Source organism: Phodopus roborovskii, unplaced genomic scaffold (genome assembly GCF_943737965.1).
Source record: "Phodopus roborovskii unplaced genomic scaffold, PHOROB, whole genome shotgun sequence".
Lineage (NCBI taxonomy): Eukaryota > Metazoa > Chordata > Mammalia > Rodentia > Cricetidae > Phodopus > Phodopus roborovskii.
Window position 1 is genome coordinate 3,294,262 of NW_026126693.1, and position 16,380 is coordinate 3,310,641.

A 16,380-nucleotide genomic window follows, 5' to 3' on the forward strand; every position below is an offset into this window, starting at 1 on the left:
GTGTGTGGTTTTGACTGACAGCCTTTGTCCAGCTGCACTTGCCTAGGACCCTCTCCTGTGCGGCTTCTGTGACTGGTGATGCAAATGCGCCCGCCCTTTCCCAGAACACAGAAAGCCTGAGTCAGGCGGTGGCTATTAAAGCCCTGGGTCGAGCAGGGACAGGCACTTCCAGAATGAGGCTTCCTGGCTGGTACTGGCTGAGCTTGGCGGTCCTGGCTGCCTGTGGAGCGGCCCAGGCGCACAACCTGACCGAGGGGCTGGAGGATGTGAGCACCCAGTCCGCCTGCCCCGCAAGGCTGGAGGGCAGCGGGAAGTGCGAGGGCAGCCAGTGCCCCTTCCAGCTCACCCTGCCCACACTGACCCTCCAGCTCCCGCGGCAGCTTAGCAGCTTGGAGGAGGTGCTCAAAGAAGTGCGGACCCTCAAGGAAGCCGTGGACAGTTTGAAGAAATCCTGCCAGGACTGCAAGTTGCAGGCTGACGACCATGGAGAACCAGGCGGGAATGGGGCAGGGATGGCCACAGACAACCGAGTCCAGGAACTGGAGAGTCAGGTGAACAAGCTATCTTCGGAGCTCAAGAATGCAAAGGACGAGATCCAGGGGCTGCAGGGGCGCCTGGAGACGCTACATCTTGTAAATATGAACAACATCGAGAACTATGTAGACGACAGAGTGGCAAATCTAACGTTTGTGGTCAACAGTTTGGACGGCAAATGTTCCAAGTGTCCCAGCCAAGAATACACCCAGCCACAGCCCGGTAGGTGTAATGAGCTTCTTATTATTTGTTCCTGGAAGCTGTATAGCAAGATAGTGGCCATAAACATTAACCAGAGGGAGTAAGTTAATAAGCATTTCATCGGTTGGTTACGGCAGGAAAAACAAGTACTTTCTCAAATGAGAAGTGGTAAAGGATCTAACTACAAAAATTCTATCAGTTGTATCCACTAGAGACACTATAGCAGCTAGTCTCTAGAGAGTCCATGCTAGTTGCCCCACCCACAAGCTGAAGCAGATTCCCCAGGGGGCTAGTGCTAAAGTTCCTGGCTGTGTTCTTACCTAGGTCACTGACATCAGGTGTCCAGTGGCTTCTGGCCACAGTCACAGCAGCAGGTGGTCTTTGAGAAATTTTCAAAAACAATCTGCTCTGCTTGGTTCTCAAATACCAAGTGAGAATGGGACATGTTATACAGAGAATAAAAGCAGCTCCATGTGCAAAGCTTTTGGGTTTGAGACTTTGTGGCACATCCATCCTCACCATCCTAATTACTTGACTTTAACACTGATACTGTTTTTAAAAACCACAGACTAGCAGCCTACTGTGCTCGTCGCATAGTTTTGCTTGATTCCTGAGTTCCCAGGACCCTTGTTGATGGTATTGCCACACCCTAGAAGGCCTCCTCTCTGTTAGGATCTGTGCTCATCCTGACTGTGAGGTTAATGGGACACAGTAGCAATAATTTTCATGGTGTCAAAGACCACTGTCACCAATGACCCTGGCAGCCTGGATGAAATTCACCCTGCATATTACCAGGTAGACATTGATGTTTTAAGTGATATCACAGGGTGTATATTAGATATGGCATTGTACAGTAACTTGTAATGATAAAAAGGATTCTATTATTTACTTTTCTCCTAAAAGTTTTAGGACATGAAATATTATGAGTTCTAAATACACACAAATAGGTTTTTGTGCCTCACAAGAATCTTAAATAATTTACCAGACTCAAATTTAAAAAAAAATTAACTGATCTCTGATCTCTACAAAACCCTGTTGACTGTTTACACTGAGCATAATCACCCTGATGCTTCTTCTAGAAAACAGACTGGCTATACCTTTCTGAATAATACATTCAGAATAATATTATTGGAAAGCATTTTTTTTAACTTGACATCTTTATGGTTGTCAGGTAAAATGAGAGTGGGTTTCTGGGCAATGCTGTGCAATGAAGGTTGATGCTTCTTTGGGAACACAGTCCATAGCCTTTGCTGACTGTGTCTAGAGTGCAGTCCTAGGAGACTAGGACAGAGGATATCAATGGTATCCTCTCTGCCAGAGAACAAGCTCTCTGCCAGGCAAGTCTGACTTTATGTCCTAGCTCTTAACACTTGTTCTGAGTGTGAAGAATCACCAACCTTCTTTGAGGAGAAGTGACTTTATTATAAGCAAACTGGCAGTAAGTAACACCTACCTCACAAGGTTGGTATGTGGATTTAGTGCAAAACTATTAGTGTTGGTAGTTTCTGGAGGTAGCTGGTCCTCATTAAACCTCGCTTATACTTACTTATCCTATTGTTGTTTGTTGTTAGTGTTGTCACCATTGTTACCAACCATGTTAGTTCTAAGGCCTTAATATCTGTTAACAAGGTCCAGGTGAATATATTAGAGCCTGGTTCTATGATTAACATTAACTAACTTATCAAATTGCTTTTGAGTCTAAGGATTCTTCAGATGCATAGCTTTTGTTAACAAAATTCCATGTTTTCCTTTCTTTCCTCTTTCAGTGCAACATCTAATATACAAAGATTGTTCTGACTACTATGTAATAGGAAAAAGAAGCAGCGAGATCTACAGAGTTACACCGGATCCCAGAAATAGTAGCTTTGAGGTATACTGTGACATGGAGACCATGGGGGGAGGCTGGACGGTGCTTCAGTCTCGCCTTGATGGAAGTACCAACTTCACCAGAGACTGGAAAGACTACAAAGCAGGCTTTGGAAACCTTGAACGAGAATTTTGGCTGGGTAATGATAAAATTCATCTGCTGACCAAGAGTAAGGAAATGATTTTGAGAATAGATCTTGAGGACTTTAATGGTGTCACACTGTATGCCTTGTACGATCAGTTTTACGTGGCTAATGAATTTCTCAAATATCGATTGCATATCGGTAACTATAATGGCACAGCAGGAGATGCCTTACGTTTCAATAAACATTACAACCATGATCTGAAGTTTTTCACCACCCCTGACAGAGACAATGACCGGTACCCCTCTGGGAACTGCGGGCTCTACTACAGCTCAGGCTGGTGGTTTGATGCATGTCTCTCTGCAAACTTAAATGGCAAATATTATCACCAGAAATACAAAGGTGTCCGCAATGGGATTTTCTGGGGCACCTGGCCAGGCATAAGCCAGGCACAGCCTGGTGGCTATAAGTCCTCCTTTAAGCAGGCCAAGATGATGGTTAGACCCAAGAATTTCAAGCCGTAAATTGTTACTGTTCATCTCTGCAGGCACTGCAGTTCTTTCTGCCCTTTACCATATATTCCTTTCCTGTGGCTAAAACATTCCCTTTTAATCTCACAGCTTTTGAAACAAAGCTAAAAATATCTAAAAAGACTAATGTGTTGCTGCTATACAAAGAATGCTTGTAAGCTCTGGAGATATTAACAATTATATGTTCTATCTGCAAATGTTTTAATTTTCATTAGTTGAAAAAGTTCCCTATTATATTTATTAATTTTACAATTAAAAAACTAAATTATTCAGCATGCTAAATTCTATATAAACAACTTTTATTTTCACGAGGGCTAAACTTGCATATTTAAAAATACATCTTTTCAGGTCAAAGCTGCTCATGTATCTGAATGTGGCCAAGAATTGTAGTATTTTTTTTGCACCAAGAGACCTTTTAAGTTCTTAAAAAAGACACAGGGAGATAATATGTGTAGCTAAACTTATTCATGTAATATTCATAAAATGTATAATATGGCATTAAAATGTCTTAAAATGAAGTTGCATAATATGCTTCTTCCCTATCCAAATAGGAAAAAGATGTAGCCCTAAAGACTTTGGTTGAGTAGTAATTCATTCACTGCTTATAACCTGTTAGAACCTGGTGGAAAGCTGCTTTATTGTCAGCCTCTGCTCTATGTGCACAATAGTTTTTAATGTAAGGTGCTAGACTACTGTAAGACTTTCTTGAGGAAAGGCACAATAGCGGGATAAAACTTTTAGACTTTGAAAGCCAATTCTACACCCAAAGCAATACTACTGTTGAGGCATCAACTTCCTAGGAGACTGAATTTTCTAGAATAAATTTATTTAAGATGAATTTTGAAGTAATAGTTCAAATTTTATACACTGCAATACAAAATTAATTGGATTGCGTATTTCAGTCTCAGAAATTCAAAGAATATACATATGCCAAACATACGTTCTTAGAACTTTTAGAATTTCTTTATTGTAGAATGCTAAGGATAATATTAAAAGGTGTTAGGAACAGTTTTATTTTGTCACTGTGAAAAGGGACCATTTCAGAGAGAAACGACTGGCTGCACATTTTAAGAGGCTTGAGTGGAACTTGAAGTGCTATGTAGTCAGTCATATGAAGAAACTGGCTGTACAGTATGCAATGTGTAGGCAATGACTGTGATCTATAAATTTTTGGTATGGTTTCTAATAAACTAACCAAGCTTTAAAATATATTTGCAAAAATTCAACCTTTTTTTTTTTTATAACAATTAAGGAGAAGAGCTGTTGACTTCACTACTTACATTTTCAAATATGTAGCCATTGTAGAAAAAAAACCTTTAAAAGGTGAATGATATTTTAAAAATATGAAACATGAAGTTTTCATGTAAATACAATAAAATTAATCTATTATTAATATAATTAAATTACCAGAGTAATTACCTAATTTACCTAATTACCAGAGTAATAAGGTAAATAAATGCTGAATTAAGTGACCAAATGTAAAAGATAGATTTCAAAGACTGTTCACCTACTTGGTACAATATTAAATGTAAGTGGCATAATTGATTTTTTTTCCTTTTAAAAAATATCAAGATTTTTATATTATACAACATATGTTTCAAATTCTGTCTACTATATGTAACTGTATAAGTCTAAAAACATTTAAGTCATAAAAATGGACTGATGATGATAGCCAAGAAAAGTATATATTCATGTATAGTGTGTCTTTTTCAGGAGAGTTTGGTAAATAACAGTGAATCCATGTACATTATCTTTGCACATTCAATGGATTAATATATTGTTTTTTATTATACTCTTATGGTAGTTTTCTAATGAACTCTTTAACACAGAAATTTATTTTTGAAATCATTTTCTGTCACTCATTTAAAAGTATATTGTAGACTTATAATATTTAACCTGTTTATTGAAATAGTCCTTTGTCTTAACTATTCACCAATAAATGTCAACGTTCATAAATGTACAATATTTGCAAATATATATTTTTAGAGTTTTGGTTTCATTTGGGTGACTAACACTGATTTAATTACTACTTTATTACTGAACATTATTATCCTTTAAAATTGCTGAGTGAAGCTATTTTTAAATTTAAATTAAAAATAATCTATTTTGCATACCAATCCCAGTTCCTTCTCCTGCCTGGCCTCCCATGCTCCCACCATCTCTGCATCCCACCCCTATCCACTCCTTAGAGAGGGGGTGAGGCCTCCCATGGGGGATCATCAAAGTCCATTACATCATTTGGGGTAGGACCTACGCCCTCCCCCATGTATCTAGGCTGAGAAAGTATTCCTCCCAAAGCCCATTCGTGCAATAGGAATAAATACTGATTCCACTGCCAGAGGTCCCATAGACTGCCCTGGTCTCCTAACTGATACCCACATCCAGGGGGTCTGGGTCAGTCCTATGCTGGTTCGCCAGCTGTCATACTGGGGTCCATGAGCTCCCTCTTGCTCAGGTCAGTTGTTTCTGTGGTTTTCCCCAGCATGGCCTTGACCCCTTTGCTTATTACTCCTCTCTCTATATATAACTGGATTCCAGGAGTTCAACTCAGTGTTTAGCTGTGGATCTCTGCCTCTGGTTTCTTAAGCTACTAGGTAAAGGCTCTAGGAAGGCATTTAAGGTAGTCATTAATCTCAAATAGAGGAAGAGCAGTTAAGGTAGCCTTTCCACTATTGCTTAGATTCTTAGTTGGGGTCATCTATGGATCTCTGGACATTTCCCTAGTGCCAGATTTCTCTCTAAAACTATAATGGCTCCCATGCTTAAGGTATCTCTTTTCTTGCTCTTTCTCTATTCTTCCCCCTCTTCAATTTTCCTGATCCCCTATATTCTCCTCTGCTGATCCCCCCTCCCATGCTCCCAATTTGTTCAGGAGATTTTTCTCTTTCCTCTTTTCCAGGTGTTGATGGAAATCTCTCTTAGGGTCCTCCTTGCTTCCTACCTACTCTGGGGTTGTGAATTGTAGGTTGGTTATCCTTAGCTCTATGCCTATACCATGTTTTTTTTTTTTTTTTCTGGGCCTGGGTTACCTCACTCACTCAGTATGCTTTTTTATAGTTCCATCCTTTTGCCTGTGAACTTCAAGATTTCATTGTTTTTTGGTTTTGTTTTTTGTTGCTGTTGTTGTTTGTTTTTTTTTCTGTGAGTACTACTCCATTGTGTAAATGTACCACATATTTATCCATTCTTCAGTTAAGGGGCATCTAGGCTGCTTCCATGTTTTGACTATTACAAACAATGCTTCTATGAACATAGTTAAACAGATGCCCTTGTTGAATGAATGGGCATCTTTTGGGTATATGCCTAAGAGTGGAATTGCTGGATCTTGAGGTAGACTAATTCCCATTATCTGGAGAAACTGCCATACTGATTTCCAACGTGGCTATACGAGTTTGCACTCCCACCAGCAGTGGAGGAGTGTTCCCCTTTCTCTACACCCTCTCCAGCATAAACTGTCTTTGATGTTTTTGATTTTAGCCATTTTGACAGGAGTAAGATGGTATCTCAGAGTTGTTTTGATTTGTATTTCCCTGATGGCTAAGGATGTTGAGCACTTTCTTAAGTGTCTTTCAGCCATTTTAGATTCCTCCATTAACAATTCTCTATTTAGTTCTGTACTCCACTTTTTAATTGGATTATTTGGTACCAGCTTCTTGAATTCTTTGGAGATCAGCCCTCTGTCAGATGTGGGGTTGGTGAAGATCTTTTCCCATTCTGTGGGCTGTTGTTTTATCTTGTTGACTGTGTCCTTTGCCTTACAGAAGCTTCTTGGTTTCAGGAGGTCCCTATTGATTAATTGTCGATGTGAAACTAAAATGTTTTAGGAATTCGGCAGACACATCTGTCACTAATGAGAAAGACTTTGTGCTGAGAAGCAGTAATAAACCAAGCGTGTTCATGTTTCTGACTTATAGAGCTTGCATATGCAAAGCATAAGAAGCATCTGAACCACAATACTGGCTGCTCCTTGATTGTCAGTAGCTTCCCCTCACCTCTCAAAAAAGTGTTAAAGGTAAAATGGATGTATGGAATTGCAACAAACTTTTGTTTAAAAATTTTTTTCATTGATATGTAATTAAGGTTATGTTTCATGTCTCTTTAAAGCCTTGTAAAACAAAAATTTAATCTTCATATCTATCCTTCAACATGGAAACATTGTTTGTAAACACACACACACACACACACACACACACACACACACATATAATACATATTATCTGAAAAGTTGAATTTATTTACCTAGTCTAGATAATGGTCTTGTGTCTTTACAAAAACACTATTATTTCTTTAAAAGAAAGTAAGGCAGCTAGAGGAATACCATTATCTGTTTCCTTTTAGAATGTTGTCAACACATCCTTAATACAGAGTTGTCAGTTTTCTGGTCTGACATTTAACTGTTCTCCTTTTTCCTATCATTGATGTTATGGGTGGGTTCAGCACTCCTTTCCCTTACCAAGGTCTTCATCTCAGACTCTGAAGAGCCAGAAATGAGAAAACAGATGCGCTTGGAAAACCCAGAATACTCCGCTTCCCAAACATGACTGAGTCTCTCTTACAGCTTGAGGTGTCCCGTCCTTCATGTTTGTTGAGCTCCTTTTGTCGGCCTGGAAGACACTGCTGCTTTCCTTGCTGAAGGTCTGGTTTCATTTCTCCAGGTCCCTTCATCCTACTCATCAGAACCCACCAATCTTTAGCAAGGGCATGCTCTTATATCAGGCATAATATCACACGGAAGGGGAAGACTTGGCACATCCTTGCCAGTTTAGCAAGAATGCTAAGGAAGACATTTATAGATGGATTTAGAGGTAGTTTGAGAAGAAGAGCAAATTTTAGAAGTAAATGAGTTTGTCAGCACATGTACATTCACCAAAAATAATCTACTCAAAGATGACTCAAGAAGAAATGTTGTGTTCTAATAGTTGCCTCCCTAATTAACATAAAGCTATACTCAATAGCAGCTTATATTAATAAAGCAGAGAAGCCAGAAATGTCTTAAAACTCAAAGATTTATGGAGGTAATAAGTCTGTGTGGAATTTGCCTTAATTCATTCAACAGATACCTGTATGTGTTCCAGAAAGTCTCCTTGTAGGATAGAGGTGTACCACTGACCAACACATAAACCCTGCTCTCCAAGATTAACCAGGAGAAACTTTGATGACAACAAGCAAGCAAATGTAGGAGGATTAGAGGAGGTGGTGCTAATTAGTCCAGGGTATGGAGGGGAGGCCTCTCTATGGTGAGGACATGTTAACAGGAATGTAAAGAAAGGAGTAAGAAAGTTGAGAAAACAACTGAGAAGAGCAAGTTCCAAGCCAGGGGAACAAGAAGCATCAGTGTTTGGAGTCTGTGGAGCAGCAAAGGGACCCATGTGTGAAAAGCAGAATCTAGCCTGCTGGGGTCCAGAAAGTAACACATTAATGAAAATAAAAGGGCTGCAGGTGAACAGAGGGGAGGGCCAGTGACAGGGTGCCCAGACCTTGTGGGACCACAGCTCCAAGCCACTGAGGCCTTGTAAACCAGGAAGCCTCTCATTCTGAGTATATAGGAAAGTGACAGCTTTGAACAGAGGAGGGATGCCACCCCCTCCAGTTGGAAAAGACTGGCTGTCTTCTGTGGATACAGGGTTTTCCAGTGTGATAGTGCTTACACTATGCTGCAGAAAGATGAAGAAAGCACAGGAATCAGTGTTTACTGTGAAGTCTGTCTGCTTTGAGGTAGATCAGGCAAGATTTGATAGTCAAAGTCAGTTGTGGGTAGCAGAAAATAAATAAATAAAACAAAATACATAGAAGTGTCACTTCAAACCTCAGAATTTCAGACTGAGTAACTCTGGGAGATGGAGCCATCATTACCTGAAATGATGGAGTCACCTGCAGAAGGAATCTGATGAGTGTGCAGGAAGTGGAGTAGAGGGAGGGTTGGCACCTGCAGACAGAACACGTGAACTTCAAATACCTCCAGGTGGAGACTGGCCTTTGGCTTTAGTCTAGAGTTCAGGGAGAATACTGAGGGTTTAGAGATGCATTTGAGAATGCATTTAGAAATATAATTGAGCCCAGGTACAGATGTAATGAACTCATGGGACCAGAAAAGATAACCTAGTAAATAAGTGAGCATGGAACACAGATTTTTTTTCTGCAGGAGCCTGGACAAATCCACCTTGCAAAGAGGTTGGGGGTAAGGAGTAGCCAGGATTCAGCTTTCTTATGATTGCACTGGAGAGATCTCAGGGATATCTCCATCAGAAGGTGGAATTTCACTCCCACTGGAAAGCATATATATCCTAGATTATGTTAGTTTCACATTTGCTTTTTATGACAGCAAAGAGTGCCTTCTTGTTGATTCTTGTTATATGCCTTAGATAACACTACATTGCTAGCAACATTCTTTTGTTGAATTAATTGCTGTCTTAAAGACAAGTGTGGTGTTTTACAATGGAAAATATTTATTTGACTTAGGAAATCATCCATCATGAAATGAGGAGCAATGACCTATCAGAGCCTCAGATTCTGTTCTTCTGGGACATATCTCCTTGTCACAAGAGAGTGCTGTCATGCTGAATACTGTGTGTGTGTGTGTGTGTGTGTGTGTGTGTGTGTGTGTGTACATGTGCACACATGCATGAATGAGCATGTGCGCACACGCATGTGTATGCACATATGCATACAGCAAAAGAAACAAGAATTTGCCTACAGAGAAAAGACCTCCAAGTTTGTTGACAATATACTTACTATCTAGTTTGACAAATCATTTAATATCATTGGGGTATAATGTTATGATTATGAATAGTTTAATAGGTATTAGTTTTTATTCCTTTCCTCTTTTTTAGAGATATCAGTGATATTGATTATTTCTTTCACAAGTATTTTATGAAAGTTACCCAAGTTAGAGATAGCTTAAACTCAAATTCCTAGCCACCCTCATAGTATTAACACTGAATGAGGATGACATCAAATGAATGTGATCAGCAGTTTTCACCAACCTTGCACTCACTGGACACTCTCCCAAGGGCACTTCTGGCCCTTCCTGTGTGCTGTGGTGAATGCTGCCTCCGAGGGCAATGTTCTCCATTCCCACAGAGAATCGTCCCTGGGAGGGAAGTTATCTACCAACTGTCAGTCATTGTGGGCCAACACCCATTTTCCTGACAATCTTGGTGAACTTCTTGAGAAATGACAAATTTTCTACAGAAAGGTTCACACAGTAACCCTCAGTGTCATCCCTCCTCTGTCTTTTAAGTCTTAGAAACTGGATGGTAACTCCAAATTATATCTTGTGTTAATATCCCTACTTAACCTAGTGTTTGAAAACTGTCTTCCTGAAGCTCAGTCAAATTTATAATAGCACTGACAGAAAGGGCAACAAGTCCTCATGCTATCCAAATACTGGTTCCTCATGGTTACATGGCCAGAGTCACTGGTAGATGCACTCTGCCCAAACACAAAGCACTCTGCATGTTATCTGGAACCTGAATGACTTCTCACACAAATGCCAAAGTTCTTATTTTCACTTGTTAAAGAAAGCAATTTTTATAAAGTGTATCACTTGAAAATAAATGGTATTAGTGAGGGTTACTTAAAAAAAAACTTTCTATTTGAGCAAATATTTAAATTTTTTGAGATTTCATTTATGTGTATTTTATGTGTATGAGCCGTGTGTGTGTGTGTGTGTGTGTGTGTGTGTGTGTGTGTGTGTGTGTGTGTGTGTGTGTACAACATGTATGCAGTGCTCTTGGAGTCCAGACAGTGTGTTGGATTATTCCTGGGATTGGAAATACAGAGGGTATGTGCCTATACATGGGCTCTGGGAATGGAACCTAGGTCCTCTGGAAGAGCAGCTAGTGCTCTTAACTGCTGAACCATTGCTCAAGTCATTTGGACAAGTTTTAAAACCCAATTAGACCCCCCTGCCCCAAGGGACACAGACAGTGGGGATTTGTGGAACAGCACAGACACGTTCATTGTGAATACAGGGTTGGTGTTGACCATGCTGAACTTTGGGTAGAGATTCTCAACCTGTATGCAGTGGTTCCAAAGCTCTGCAGACATGGCAGGGTCGTCAAAGAAAGCAGAGGTGGAGAAGCTGATAAGATCTGTAGCCTGAAACATTGTCCCAACTACAATAGCTCAGCTTTTCTAGACCTTGGGGTTTTTATTTTGCTAAAATGTTTGTTGGTCATTCCTTTTCTATCACATATCCCTTGAGGTGTTCAGTTGTGAAATAAAATAGGATAGCTACATAATGGTTCTAATATGTATATATGTAATATGACAATATGTAGATCACTGAGACCTCAGGTTTACTTTATATGAAGGCTGCATTCAGAAATGAAAAAAAAACCTCTTTTTTAATGTCTGTTTTTCTAAAGTGATGGTTATGTGTATTTGCTCTCCTGAAAACCTATCATAACTGTACGCAGAACAGTGAGTCAGGAGCTTCCTGCACTCAGAGCTTCCTGAAGCCAGTGCAGATTAGCTCTAAAAACAGGAAAGAGAAGAAGTGAGAGGAGGTAAGCACAGCCAGCAGGGGTGAGGACACAGAAAGAGAAGTGATTAAGCTCTATTGGAAGGGAGACACTTAGAGAAAAATCTGGGACCCTAGCTGGCCTCGAAAAATGGCTAGAATTCTGAAGCATGGCACCTTCCCCTCCCAAGTGCAAGCAGAGATGAGCATAGGCACCAGCAGAGTCCAAGCTTGTAGGAAAGTAGGAACTGATTTGGCTGCAGCAAATGTGTTCTGGCAGGGAGCAGGAGCAACAGAAACTGTGAATCAGATTACTGAGGGGTTAACTGTTGAGGACAAGGAAGTAGCAATGATCAAGCACGGACACTGTGAAATTTAGGTATTTATAATCTCCTTCTTTTGCTTGTCAGCTCCTCACTTCTCTTCGTGGGCCTGGAGAGGACTAAGGATGCTGGGTGGGAGGCTTCTGGAAAGAACTCTGAACATTGCTTCATAAAACAATGACATGGCCAAAGATATCATGGAGAAAGTGAGTGGACACTCAAAGAAAATCACAGCCCGGGGGTGGGGCTCTTTAGGGTCTAGAAGGCACGCAGAGTCTCCTGTGCTGATGAGGGATGTTAGCCAGTTTTGCACTGGATGAGCTGTGGAACTCACACCACCTTTTCCTGAGGGGACACCTTAGCAGTGCCATGTGGCTTCTGAAAGCTTTCTAAAGTGAACCTGCATTTCCTCCAGGCTGTGCTGGGTGAGGTCAAGGCCACTGAGTGAAAACCTTGTTTCGTTCTGTTCACACATATGCAGTCCACTGAAGGGCTCTCCCAGTGGTCCCGCTAGAGTGAGGGTGCAGGATGATGATGTTGTGAATAGTGCCTGTGTATGAATTCTAGGGGGAATTCTAGGACCAAAACAATCCTGAAATGATATGTGGCCACCACAGTAAGCAATGCAGCAGTTGTAAAGAAAGGACATGAGTTGAGAAAATGCATCAGTAATCCAAGTCAAGACTCAGAGATCCTAGAAGCCTCACTGGCAGCTAGCGCACAGAGCTAAGACTAGGGCCTATTTTTGTTCAAACATTCCCATACCACCTACTGATCTTTTTTTTTTATCAAATTATTATTGTTTCAGCTATCCAAAGCCTATCCACACACATTACATGTAGCAAAACTGCCTTCTAATTCTGAGGATCAACACCAGCTAATTCTTGTACTCTCCATTCATATTTCTCACTATACCCAGGCATTTCTGTTTATCAATTTGGTTCATGCGGTGAGAATATGAAAAGTACTTCTATGTCAAAAGACAATGGATTTGGCAGCATTGCTGATGTCTCCTTCCCATTTTCCTTCACACAAACTGTAACAGATGGAGCAAAGGTTAAAATATGACTCAAATAGTCAAGGTACTATGAGAAAACACAGGAAACAAATTTATAGCCTCAGAGTAACAAAGGTCTTTCAAAGCATAACAAAACCCTGGAGTTTCAAAGAAACAATTGATTGAAAAACATTTAAAGATTAATTTCCACACAAAGAATAAGCTACCTTAAGCAAACTAAAAAAAATTAGTCAATAAACTAAAAGAATGCACACTATACATAGGCCTTTATAATGTATAACATATACATGTAAAGAATTCCTATGAATTTAAAAAAAATTAAGTAGAATGTTAAAAAAAGACACACATACACAAAAGGAAACACAAAGGGGCCTCTGCATTAACTGCATGTCTAGTTTCTACAAAGCTGATGCATTCAATCTGCCCTGCATGCATGAGCTAGCTTGTTCTGTACAACCTGATAACATGATATGTGTGAGTCACCTAGATTCAGTTTCCTGCTTCTCATCTTATACTCCCTTTGGCCTCCCCAGCCACATTTTTCAAATACAAGCTAACCGATCCAGAGTATACACCTCATCTGGTCTAAGCACCTCAGAAACAGTAACTAGACAGCCGCAGGCTTGCACATAATACCCTAGAAACCACAGGAGTTATTCAGACCTGTTGCTCCTAGAAGCCAGTTCACCCCATCTCACCTGCTCTTTGGCTCAGACAGCACAGTTGAGTTTCTTCCCCAGTCCTGCCTGCCTGCCTGCCTGCCTCCTGATCTACTCTAATACTTTGCCCCAGCCCTTACTCCCTGGCATCCATCCTCTTAGGTAGGAACTGTGATTAATAACATATTTCTGTGATGATCATCTCCTGACTTGTTGGCCTTCCCATGCCTCAAAGTTTCTATCACTGTGCTCTCTCTCTCTCTCTCTCTCTCTCTCTCTCTCTCTCTCTCTCTCTCTCTCTCTCTCTCTCCTCTCTCTCTTCTCTCCTCTCTCTCTCTCTCTCTCTCTCTCTCTCTCTCTCTCTCTCTCTCTCTCTCTCCCTCCCCCTCCATCCCTCTCCCTTTCTCTACGTAACCTAGGCTGGTTTCTAGTTCTCTATGTAGCAGTGGATATCTCAAATTCCTTACTCCCTGCCTCCACCTTCCAAGTGCTAGGATTAGACAGGTATGTGCCACTGTGACAGGCTTACCCAGTGCTGGAAACCCCAAACCCAGGGTTTGTGCATGTTAGGCAACCACTCTGCCAATTGGGCTACACCCCTAGCCCAACATGCTATCTCTTAGAATAGTCTGATATAGAAACAGAAGCTCCGTCCCACTCACTTCAAGGTAAATATAAACATTATGATAAAATTACACCACCCCTGCACATAACAAAGGTCAAAACATTATACAACATATACAACTTTTAATGAAAGAAGAGGCCATGAATTGTAAAGAGAACAAGGAAGGATATATAGGATAATCTGGAAGGAGGGAAGGGAGAAATGATTTAATTATATTATAATCTCAAAAGTAAAAAGTAATTTAAAAACATTACATGCCATGTAGTGCTGGTTGGAATAAAGGGAGACCCATTTATGATTGTAATTTGTTACAATTACTAGGGAAGGCATCTTAACAATGAAGACACAGTTCAATACACAGACTATGATCCAGCAATTCCATTTCTGGATATATAGCACAATGTTTTAAAAGCCAGTTCTAGAAGAGACATTTGTGGATCATGTTTAGAGAAGCTAAGAAATGGATGCAGCTGAAGTGTTCGCTGACATGTGAGTGGATAATCACACAAGGCATCATTAGTCTTAGGATGAAATCTTGACACATGTGCCAACATGGCTAAACCTTGATGACACTATGCTAAGTGAATACGTCAGCTACAAAAGAGAAATGATCTGTGATTCCACTTACAGGAGAGGACACACAGAGAGATGGAGAGCAGAGAGGTGGTTTCCAGGAAAGGAAGTGGGTACTATTTAACATCAAGTTTCAGTTTTCCTGGTGGAAATGTTCTGGAGAATGTTGGGATAAAGCAATAGGATACCCAGTATCACTATAAACTTAAAAATTAATACATTTTATCATAAAGATTCAAAACTAAATAAACCTATTGACCTAGCAACCCCATGATCAGGAATTTGTCTTTTTAATCTGATAATCCCAGTATGAAATAATACATATAAGGTTATTTAATCTATCATATTTTCTAAGTGAAACATAAGATTGACAAATAACTGAAACTCTCAGGACAGAGAATTGCTTTAAGTGTGTTATACTGAAATATTATGTGAACCATAAAATAATATGAAATAAATTTGTATGTGTAAAATCCAAGTATGTGTATTGTAATACTACTATGTTGTTTATACATAGGCTTTCTGTTATGCTAGATAAGAGATGGCTGGTAATGATTGCTCTGAGGCATTGGCTTCAGATAGTAGAATATGGTTCTGTGCCCTTTGGATTTTATGCTATGTGCATATTTTACAAATTAATTATTAGTTTTAATTTAAAAGTTAACCTTGTGGCTGAAATAAACTTTGTTCTGAGTCTTCTGACATTCTGTTCTACAACTTCCCAGTCTGGGCACATCTTACTGCTCAGCCATTGACAACCTGATCTTCTGTCCAAAGAGTGACTGATAGCATTGTCTTTACTTCCTTTCTGGTGCTGAGTCATTTAACTAGTGCCATCTGTAAATCTGGTTACTAGATGATCAAATTCCCAATTCTATTCTCTCTTGTTTATTGCCCAAGGCCCCACCTATGGATGTCAATACTTTCTCATTGACAGTACATTCATATATTTTAGTTAAAAAGTGTATTCTTGATTCCAATACTTATGCTTCCAGTTTTAGCTCCCAAGATGAGTAGTTCTTAGAATGCTAATGGTACACAAGATGTACCATCTCAGAGAGCCACAGCTTTCCAAAGCCAACTTATCCCTACCTCAAGGAATTTTCTTTCTTTCATTAAAGGAGGGAATAATAGCTTGAATTATTTCTCCTAGTCCTTATTTTCAAGATCAGCATCTGTTCACCCCTATTTTTATAAGCAACATCTGTTCACAATAACTACCTAAAACCAACCAACCAACCAATCAACCAACCAACCAAACAACAGCATCTAATTTGAAGTCCTTTCCTCCAACCCCAAGGATGGAACCCAGGGCCTCGGACACAATCATACATCCTAACCATGAGCTACACCAGCCATTTTATAATACTTTGAGACAGGATCTCCATAAATTGGCTATGGTAGCCTTGAACATGATCTTCCTTTCCCTAGTAGATGGATTATGGTATTATACCATGACACCTAGCCAGAAGTTTATTTTTAATGTTCATTTGCATCCTTATAA

General features: G+C 40.0%; 2 protein-coding genes across 2 annotated transcripts in view; one reads left to right on the forward strand and one right to left on the reverse strand.

Annotated features, from left to right (window-relative positions):
• Nucleotides 1-16,380, reverse strand: part of Ccdc146 (coiled-coil domain containing 146) — a 146,493-nt gene that overhangs the window by 91,341 nt on the left and 38,772 nt on the right. The gene's annotated exons all lie outside the window — the stretch shown is intronic.
• Nucleotides 102-5,171, forward strand: Fgl2 (fibrinogen like 2). The gene is made up of 2 exons (XM_051174809.1): nucleotides 102-756; nucleotides 2,502-5,171. Exons 1-2 carry the CDS (start codon nucleotides 174-176, stop codon nucleotides 3,206-3,208), a joined length of 1,290 nt encoding a protein of 429 aa, XP_051030766.1. The 5' UTR covers nucleotides 102-173; the 3' UTR covers nucleotides 3,209-5,171.